Genomic DNA, 10,886 nt, shown 5'->3' with positions numbered 1-10,886 from the left:
AGACTAAAGTGCTATTTAAGTCAGAAAGACTGGACGACCAATCACGGCAGGACATATCAAACTCAAAGCCACAGACAAGTAAAAAATAAAATATTGATGATGTAAGTGCATGCCTGGCTAAGGCAAGTCTTGCTTTTGGCAGTCTATGTAAATGTCTTTGGGATGATCATGGCATTCGGTTAGAAACAAAAATTGCAGTTTACAAGGCAGTGGTTTTGATTACCCTGCTTTATGGCTCAGAAGAACTAGTTGGCTTGACTTTGGACATTTGATATTTGCAAATTAAGGGACTGTCCCTAAAGTTACATACAACGTTGGTATACACGTTTCTAACTTCAATAGCATTTGAAGAGAATGACTTACATTTGGCTTAGTGGTTAGCATGTCTGCCTCACACCTCCAGGGTCCAGGGTTTGAGTCCCATGTGTGGAGTTTGCATGTGCGGTTTCCTTCGGGTACTCCGATTTCCTTCCCCAGTCTAAAGACATGCATGGTAGGCTGATTGGTGTGTCTAAAGTGTCTGTAGTGTATGAATGGGTGTGTGAGTGTATATGTGATTGTGCCCTGCGATGGATTGGCACCCTATCCAGGCTGTACCCTGCCTTGTGCTCCCTGGATAGGCTCCAGGTTCCCTATGACCCTGAAAAGGAGTAAGTGGTAGAAGATGGATGGACTTACAGTCACAAAACCAACTGTTTCAAAAAATTGCACTCAGTTACCAAAAATGATGGTTCATGCAGGTGCATACCTTTTTCGTTCATCATTGTAGGGTTAAATGTCAAAAATCTATAAGGTTGATCCAGTGCATCATACCTGACACCTACATGAACACTTTACAGTTGGTTTTCTGACTGTAAGTCATTCTCTTCAAATGCTATTGAGCTTTACATTATAGTATATTTTGTGTATGAGCCCATTCGGAAGTGTCACAACTTTTTTGGAACTGGCATTGTACATGGCAATATTTACACATGATTTGATAGTTTATTTTATTGAATATCAAAAATCTAAAAAAAAAATTTGCATCATAAGTGACACCTACATGAACACTGTACAGTTGGTTATATGACTGTAAGTCATTCTCTTCAAATGCTATTGAAGTTAGAAACGTGTTTAACAATGTCGTATGTAACTTTAGAGATGGTCCCAACGTCAGCCCAACTTTATGCCGGTAAATAATTTGGCATGCTGGTCATTTTCACATGCTAGTCTGCAGGAGAAATAAATAACATTATAGTTATTTCATGTGCAGTTTGAATGATTATAAATACACATGAGCAGAGGTGAAGCTAGGAAGGTGGAGACAAACTGCATTGTGATCATATGTGGAACTGCCCCTTTATCAATCAGTACAAAGTGAACAAGGAAGTGACTAAAGTGAAAGAGTAAAGCAGTTAGCTCACATCGAGAAGAAACCCTTATGTTCACATTCATTTCTGAAATTAACTGCAGGATATTCACTGACTCTGGAATATAAATGCAGTATACAAATAAAGGTATGTACTTCAGTGAATGTTTTATAGTTCAGAGGTTTTGTCAGTGTGTGATTTATCAGGATAAACTGATAACAATGTCAGAAAACTACACAATTTTATTAACTGCTCAAAAGTGGAGTGTTGAACTGATTCCAGCATGAACAATTAAATACAAGTTAAAATATAATTAAACTTTATGCTTAATGACTACATTTGTCCAAATATGTGAGCTTAACTGAATTACCTGTGTGTGTGTGTGTGTGTGTGTGTGTGTGTGTGTGTGTGTGTGTGTGTGTGTGTGTGTGTGTGTGTGTGTGTTAGAAGTACAGAGGTGAGCACTGGGTGAAACATAAACACTTCTACAAACATATCAGGAAGTGAGAAACTGTGAATGATACAGTTAGTGAGCTGAGAGCTGTGAGAATGATCAGTGAAATTCTGTGTTTATTACAATCTAATGAAGATGAAGAATGTTTACGTGTGTTTTATATCACAGTCTAAATGCTTCCAGTGTCATTGCTCATGTTTAGCTCTGCAGACAGGCATGCTGAGTCAGACAGACTAATCAGTATCACCTCATACTGTTACATGTGTGAACTGAATGATGTGATTTCTTACTGAAAAGATTCAAAACACAGGAGCAAGTAAATAGCTGAATCTTCATCACCAACAAAAGGCGGAAGAAGGAGGAGCATGGAACAACCAGATTCCTGTAAGTTATACAGCTTATATATGATTTATTTGTATTTATTAAATAGTTACAAAGTAGTAAGTTACTATTCTGTACTAACAACTAATTCACAATGACTTGCACTGCATGGTGGATGTGCTACATCATTTATTGAAGGACTGGCACAATATGAAATTTTGGCTGAAATTAATTGTTATCAAAATGATCTCAATGAACGGTTTAATTGTTTTTCTGATGATTTTATGCCTCTGTTTTCAGATAAGAAGAACACTTGTGTGATAATGCACACACATCTCAGAAAGCTATTTATTGACACTGATAGTATAACTATGGAGGAATATTTATTAGTTAAATATTTAAATATATAATGAAATAATTCCATAATTAGATATGTTGTTAAAAATATAGGAATCTGGTCTGCATGTGCTCCACATCATTTAAAGTAACTACAGACTGATAAAAGTGACTTTGTTAAAGAAAAAAGTGTTATTGTTGTCGTGTTGCAGTGATACAGTGTAAGAGAAATAAAGCACTCAACATGTACAGTTTTCTGTGAAAATAATCAGCTCTGGGATGATAACGAAGCTTTGTGTCATCACACCACCCTGTCAGTGATTATTTTTAATGCAGGTACTTGTTTTTTATTTCTTATGTAAGAGCTACATTTGCAAATAATTAAATAACATCAGCAAGAGCCTTTAAAATTCAAGTGTAAGTGAGTTTATATTAGAATAAAAAGCCTTTTTCGTATGAGTACAGGAAAACATATACAGGGTACTTGAATAGCCTGGAAAAGCATTATATTCACTTTCAACAAATTTAAGGGCATGAAAAGTCTTAAATGTCATAAATAGTGGGGAAAACGCTTAAAAATAATTAGCAGAGGTCTTACATTGTGGAGTGTGAACAGAGTTGACATTTGAATAATCAAACGTGTTTTTGATTGGTTTTTGGTTAGTATGGTAACTGATTTGCACGCTAACAGAGCTGCTACAATGGTACGGGATGCGCTGAGGTGGATGTGAAGTAATGGGGAAATGTAAATCTAACAGCAAGTGGCCAGAAAATAATCAGTTCTCGGATTGGTTAAAAGCAGTAGCAGGAAATGATTTGGAAACCCACTGTAGCATTTGTAAGAAATGCTTTAAAATTGGCTCTATGGGTGTTCAGGCCGTGGAATGACACATGCAAGGGGAAAAGCTGAAGCAGTACAGTATGTGCGAGCTATAGCAAAATCCTATTGCTGCCTGTTGCTGTCAGGTAGCCAAGCAGTGCAGTGTTAGTACTGAAACTACTAGCGGACTAGCGTACAAGCGTACAAACTTCCAACCAGTAATCATTCAACATCCGAGTAATATGTGGCTCTAGGCCCACTCTGAAAGCAGAGGTTATCTGGTATAACGGACACTGGAGAATCATCACTCATACACTTCCAATGACAGCAGTCGTTATTGATTCAGTTTTTAAAGCAATGTTTCCCAACTCCGAGCTTGTGAAGACCTTCATATGCGGACGAGACAAGACTGGCTACATCACCAGGTTCACTTTGGCTCGGTACGCTAAAATAAATAAGTAAATAACACTGTGCAGGGCAATAAACAAGGCTGTGTTTGTGGTCAATGTTGATGAGAGTCTAAAGGCAACAACCAAGACCAAGCAAAGAGATATTTTCTTTAAAATTATAAAGATTCATCATAGGGATAAAATTATAGAGATTCATAATCGAGATTATAATAGTGATTCTTCCATTAAAATGTTTAATCCCTACAGTTTTCTGTACAATTGAATTAAGTCTTAGCACTAAATTGTGGTGGTTTACACAGTGCTTTGCATTTTAAGTAGTTCACCTGTATTTTAATGCAGGATATTTGGAATATTAAGCATGTGTCTATATCCATAAAAATGTATTGCATTATTGAAAAAGAAAACACATCGATGTACATTATTATAAAATAAACATGTCCAGAGGCATACAAGTAGCCTTAATGGTCTTGATTTTGCAGTGTTGATTTTTGGTATCTACAGTTTTATAAACCAGCTGATTAATGATTTAAGGTGTTTTTAAACCATTTTTTAATTTGCGAATTTGGTCTTAATTGATCTTTTATTTTGCCCTACAAAATTTTAGAAGGCTTAAATTTCATGATCTCAAACCTGCAGATTCCCTGCATTCTGGTCTGTGATTTTCACACCTTCACTGCAGATGCAGTTTACTGTATAGAGACAAGGTTGAAACTAATTACAGTATTTTTACACTATTTATAAACAATGTGTAACTTTTGTTCTATCAAACCTAGTTTCTTGTGACTCCAGCAGTCTCCTGTCTGAAGATCAGCTGCAGTGTTCGATCTGTCTGGATGTGTTCACTGATCCAGTCACCACTCCATGTGGACACAACTTCTGCAAGAGCTGCCTTACACAGTGCTGGGAGAAGAGTCAACACTGTAACTGTCCATTATGTAAAGAGAAATTCACCAAGAGACCTGAACTGAAGATAAATACAACACTGAGAGAGGTTGCAGATCACTTCAAGAAGAAACGTGGTCAAGACAAACCTGAGCTTCTTTGTGACGCCTGCACTGGAGAGAAGCTGAAGGCCCTGAAATCCTGTCTGGATTGTTGCGCAAGTTTGTGTAAAACTCATCTAGAGCTTCATAATCATGTTCCCAAACTTAAGACGCACAAATTAATAAACCCTGTGGAGAACCTGGAGGACTACATATGCCAGAAACATGAGAGAGCTCTGGAGCTGTTCTGTAGAGATGATCAGACGTGTGTGTGTAAGTTCTGCACTGAAGGAGATCACAAGAATCACAACACTGTTCCTATAGAGGAGGAGAGCAGAGAGAGGAAGGTGAGAAACACTGATTAACACCAGATTTTGAAATTCTTATGGATATTACAATTCAATTTATCCTATGGTAGATAGATTTTGACTTCAGATAGAACAGCTCCAAGAAAATAATTAATTGACAATAATAATAATTTATTATTGAAAATTATTTGTTACACCACGCATAGGGAAAATTATGACAATTCACTTTTAACAAAACAGAAGGACAAATTTAATAAGTATAAAATCAAATATATTTCTTCTGCTTTGTCCTCAGACACAGCTGGGGAAAACACAGACAGATGTGCAGCAGATGATTCAGGACCAAGTGAAGAATATCCAAAAGATCAAACACTCAGTAGAGCTCAGCAAAGTGTGTGGGAATTTTTTTTGCATATTGTTTGCTCTAACTTGTAGAAATGAACAAACTGCATTAAACATTGTTTCTCTATTCAGTGTAATCTGATGGAAGTGAAAATGTGTTCCTCCTTTAGAGAAGCACAGAGAAAGAGAAAGCAGACAGTGTTGAAGTCTTCACTGCTCTGATTCGCTCCATTGAGAGAAGTCAGGCTGAGCTGCTGGTGGTGATGGAGGAGAAGCAGAAAGCAGCAGAGAGGCAGGCTGAAGGACTCATTAAAGAGCTGGAGCAGGAAATCACTGTGCTAAAGAGGAGAGACACTGAGCTGGAGCAGCTCTCACACACTGAGGAGCATCTCCACCTCCTACAGGTCAGTGTTCCTCTCTCTGCTCACTGGCAATGCAGAACACCACAGAACAACACTCACCATGCTGAGGGATTTCTCCTCTCTCCTGCTCTACTGTAGATTTACTCCTCCATGTGCAGCCCTCCACACACCAAGAACTGGACTGAGATCAGTATTAACACTGATCTGAGTGGGGACACTGTGAGGACAGCTCTGTCTCAGCTTCAGAAGACTCTGAATAAGAAACTCACTAAAACACTCAATGACAAGTTAAAGGAAACAGGTGAGGAACTTTCATATTTAACAATTTTTAGGCATAAGTCTAAAATGTGTTGCATTAAAATGATCTTAAATGTAATGAAAGTGATGTTTTGTTGTGATTAGTCTCCACAGAACTGAAGAGGATTCAGCAGTATGCAGGTACAGTGAGGTTTCTGATTTCCTCTCATATTAAAATGTACATATCAGCATTACACCACTGCATCATCAGACTGATTTTCATCTGTAGATCTCTCCAGCTAAAAGGAAGTCTTAAAGTGTCTCTCATGATCCTCCTCACTATAGCTCCATATTACTGCCATGCACTAAAGCCCTTAAACCCTTTTCTACTTTAGAAAGACTGATCTTCTTCTTACATTTCACTAAGAAAGTCATGCAGGAAACATGTATGTTTGGACAGAGATTCACTTTATCCTTTTTTTTTTTATTCATGAGTATTAAACTTTAATTTCTTTGCCTATCAAATGTAAATGTTTTTCTGCAAAAGTCATGTTTTCATGTTTTCGTGTGTGTGTGTGTGTGTGTGTGTGTGTGTGTGTGTGTGTGTGTGTGTGTGTGTGTGTGTTTTTCTCATGTTCTGTGACTCTAAAATATGAAATAAAGTTTCAGAAGGAAAACATTTTATATTTCTCTTCTTTGACAGGCTCCTACCATCAACTGTACAAGTTTTCTCTTTTTACAAGAGATCATTTAAAATGTTTCATTATTTAATCTTCTACAAATCCTCTTATAAATCCTAATGAATCTGATCCACTGATGATGAGTTAATATTTTTTTACCTGCAAACTCACATCTCACTCTGTGTGTTTCTCTCAGTGGATGTGACTCTGGATCCTGATACAGCTCATCCTAAACTCATCCTGTCTGATGATGGAAAACAAGTGACACATGGAGACACAGAACAGGATCTCCCTGATACACCACAGAGGTTTAATAAATGTGCCTGTGTTCTGGGAAAGCAGAGTTTCTCCTCAGGGAGATTTTATTATGAGGTGCAGGTCAGAGGGAAAACTGAGTGGGATCTCGGAGTCGCCAAAGAGTCCATTAACAGGAAGGGGAAAATTACACTGACTCCTCAGAATGGATTCTGGACTGTGATACTGAGGAATGAGAATCGGTATACAGCTTGTGTTGGTCCCCCTGTCCCCCTCACACTGAGAGAGAAGGTGGAGAAGGTGGGGGTGTTTGTGGATTATGAGGAGGGTCTGGTCTCCTTTTATGATGTGAAGTCCAGCTCTCATATCTACTCTTTCACTGGTCAGTCTTTCACTGAGAAACTCTATCCTTACTTCAGTCCTTGTTTTAATGAAGGAGGTAAAAATTCAGCACCACTGATCATCTCTCCTGTATTTAACACTGAATGAATTTTCACCTCAAAGATATAATCGTTTATTAAATGGTGAGAAGAAAAAGAAATATTTTCCTTTTTCTAGTAAATTTTAGAAATACATATTTCCTTTTAAAGTTCTGTACAGTTTACTTTAATACTTGTTTGTTTGTTTGTTTGTTTTGGATAAACAAATAATTTTAATCATTCAATCTGTTTTTTACACATTACGATTATGGATCTTAATACTTGTTTTTTCACATAAACAAATTTATTTTAATCCTACAGCGTGTTTTTTACACGTTATGATTGTGGAACTTTGTCACTACAAATCAAATATGAATATAGATTATTTACAGTTCACACTGAGTTTTACTGCAGAATTTAATATGATGAATAAAATGTATGAAGTTCAGCTGCTGATGTCTGTGTAGATAAAACCGAACACCACTGAGTTTCACCTTCAAACTTCATCAAACACAAACACATACATCTTTTATTTAGAGTAAACATGTCAGGGTTATTGTATTCTTTAAAAAAAGAAATGAGTGAATAAATGAATCCTCTTTCTGCACTGATTTCTGCCATCTGCTGGTAGAAAGGTGAAATTGTGTGGTCTATTTTTATGGGATCAATTTCCCATCAAAAGTATTGCAGGATCGAAAAATAATAAGCGTGAATCAAACATTTAAAAACACATGCAGAATTATATCGCACAAAACTGAACATGAGTTCAAAGGTTTTTGAATGGCGCACAAAATAATATTCCTTGGTTATATTACTGTGTTTTTGTGCTCTCTGACATTTTCTGCTCATGTTTTCTTTTTTTGAACGCTTGTGCTGTTTTTCCTTCTCTCTTGTTTCCACATTCTCCACTTTTCCAAATGTTGCAGTTCGAGTTTCATGTAAATTAGGGCGGGATTTAGCGTCACCATTGGTCCACTACAGCTCCTCCTCTAGCCAATCAATCCAAGAGGGGAGTTGACGTCCTTCCATAATTTATTTATTTATTTATTTAGATTTAAAGCCTATATTTTTAATTAGACGTGTTATTTAGAATTCATTCCTCGGCCATTAAACTTGTATCCATGGTAACGCCATAAATCCCATAGAGCACAATTTTACGTCGCGTGGAGCGTTCACGGTAAAAGGTTCGCGCGCCCCAGAGACGGTAAACTCCGAAATCTACGTAAAGAGGAAGCGCTCTGGCTCTTTCCAAAAATGGCGGCCACCATAGAGAACAGCAGTGCTGCAGCTGCGAATAAGAAAAAACATTTAGGAATTCCTGAAGCAGTGTTTGTAGTGAGTAATTACCTGTCAGAATAATGTGCTTATTATGTGTGGAGTAAACACGGGCTCTTCTGTAAGCGTGTTAATATCTTTAGAGGCCGTGGAGATTAGCCGTTAGCTTAGCCCGCTATGCTAACACGGTTCAGGAGCTGAAGTTCCTCCGTGTCCTTTTAAGGCTGTGGCTCATGCTGGCTAACAGGCTACAGCTAACTCACGCCTTTATTATAAACCAGAGACTTGGTCTTGCGGGTATTTTCAATTCGAGGTCGCTTCTGAAGTCTGTCCGTGAAATAATTCATTATGACTGTTCAACTGTTTTCTGGATTATTATTATTATTATTATTATTATTATTATTATTATTATTATTATTATTATTATTTAGTCCGTTACTGTTCTGCAGAGCTGATCAGTGATGAAATGTGGGATTTGATGAGAGCATGGAACTGATAAAAGGTGACAAAGTGAAATACTGAATCCAACTGAAAGTCAAATTCTTAAAATCTACAGGCAGGATGTGGTGTAAATGAAATATGTGTGAATGTGTATAATGTGCATTTTACATTGACAGCATTATGTGGAGAGAAGTGTTCTGTATTCTCCATTAAAATACAGTATCTCCTCATGCTAGTGTAAATAGATCAGGGTCTAATAATACTATCAAGCTAAAACCCCCGTTAGAGAGGAGTTAATACAGCAAGAAAACAGCATACGCTTGATGCGTGTCTTTTTTGTATTTATTCATTTGATGGATGCTTTTGATCCAAAGCGACTGCTGGATTGAGCGTTGGAGCATCAGGATCCAACAGTGGCAGCTTGACAGTACCGGGATTCAATCTCATAACCTTATGATCAGTAGTCCAGTCCAGTGTAGCTTCCTTCTGTACACAGTCAACTTGAGCTGTACTAGAGATGATAATAATGACTGAAAATGTGTTTTTATCTTTTCTTTGAACACACTTACTTTATTTATTTATTTATTGCACTGGGCTGTGTCCCACACTGCATACTACTGTACTGTATGTCCATATAGAAGTGCTGTCCTCATTAGTCACATTATTTCTGTTATTTGGGACAAAGCCCACATCCTGACGGTTTGCTGAAAGACTGTTGTTCTCTCTTTTGCGCCGCAGGAGGATGTGGATTCCTTTATGAAGAAGCCCGGCAACGACACGGCAGACGTCGTACTGAGGAAACTTGATGAACAGTACCAGAAATATCAATACATGGAAGTCAACCTGGTTCAGAAAAAAATGAGGTTTGGAGAAATGTAATCCTGTCTTGTGAAGTGTTGCTCAATGGTGGAAGGGTCACTTTGTTAAAAATGAAAATTGCATTAAATTTCCATAACTCAGCAGACTGGTGCCAGGGTTAGGCTAGTTTGGCCGCCTGTTATTGGAGGATTGTCTTGGTTATAGAGATGCACCGATATTAAATTTCTCAGCCGATAATAAACTATATAACGGACAGTTGTAGAACATGAATGATGAGAAATGTTTCTGAACACTAGAAGTACTTTGAACAAGAGAACTAGTAATAATGTGGACTGTTTTACATGTAAATACAAGTACATCGCATATGTATGATGTAAATTGGGACGAAGGGCGCATCTCATTATCCATGACATTGTTGAAGCTCCGGCTCTCAGACACTCACTGAACTGAGCAGACGCGGAGAGAGGTGTGAGTGCAGCGGGAAAGCAAGACCTCACTCTTGCAGGAGAGTACTGGCGATATTTGGAAAATTGCTAAGGTTTGTCCAAAAAGTCACTAGATTTGTTGCTAGGTGCTTTTTTTTGGTAGTTGTTTGTTTTTTGGGGGGTTTTTTGAAGGAAAAATAAAAGTCACTAAAGGGGTCTGAAAAGTCGCTAAGTTGGCAACATTGGTCTGCACTGACCGCTAGATTAAAGGCAGCTAAGCTCCGCCTCTTCCCATCAGAAAATGCAGAGGGAGTGGGAATGTGGGTTTTTCATTTATTTGAAAAGACATTCTATTTGAAAAGCAATAAAATTCAGAGTACCCAAATTATGCTGTGTCTGTGTTTTTCTTGAAACCAATTTGCACCCCCCTTCTGATCTCTGTTTGTGTTTTCAGGCCCCAAAACACTGTTGTCGTGTAAATGAACAGCCAATCTGCATACAAAGTTTTCTGTTTTTAGTTGAAAACGTTGTCATGTAAAATTTCCCTCAGTTTGTTGGAGGAGATTGCTCCATGCTTCTGCTGTGAGGAATGTTTGTCTTGTTCCTGTTTATCAGGAGCATTCAGAATTGACATCAAAGATGGAATCACA

At 37.7% G+C, this 10,886-nt stretch overlaps 1 protein-coding gene and 1 long non-coding RNA gene across 2 annotated transcripts; both read left to right on the top strand.

The window, feature by feature from the left end:
* The first annotated feature begins 1,349 nt into the window (after positions 1-1,349).
* Positions 1,350-7,724, top strand: LOC108267937 (E3 ubiquitin-protein ligase TRIM39). Its single transcript, XM_017472525.3, has 8 exons — positions 1,350-1,496; positions 2,101-2,187; positions 4,464-5,020; positions 5,277-5,372; positions 5,494-5,727; positions 5,824-5,986; positions 6,088-6,123; positions 6,799-7,724. The coding sequence occupies exons 2-8, from the start codon at positions 2,169-2,171 to the stop codon at positions 7,344-7,346; spliced, it is 1,653 nt and encodes a 550-aa protein (XP_017328014.1). The 5' UTR covers positions 1,350-1,496; positions 2,101-2,168; the 3' UTR covers positions 7,347-7,724.
* A 396-nt stretch (positions 7,725-8,120) lies between these two features.
* On the top strand, positions 8,121-10,621 carry LOC128633125 (uncharacterized). Its single transcript, XR_008396775.1, has 2 exons — positions 8,121-8,611; positions 9,731-10,621. It is a non-coding gene; the product is annotated as an uncharacterized LOC128633125 (long non-coding RNA).
* The last annotated feature ends 265 nt before the right edge of the window (positions 10,622-10,886 follow it).

The sequence above is a fragment of the Ictalurus punctatus genome, chromosome 7, assembly GCF_001660625.3.
Source record: "Ictalurus punctatus breed USDA103 chromosome 7, Coco_2.0, whole genome shotgun sequence".
In the NCBI taxonomy this organism is placed as follows: domain Eukaryota; kingdom Metazoa; phylum Chordata; class Actinopteri; order Siluriformes; family Ictaluridae; genus Ictalurus; species Ictalurus punctatus.
Note: the sequence above shows the minus strand (reverse complement) of the source record. Positions and strands in the feature narration are given on the sequence as shown.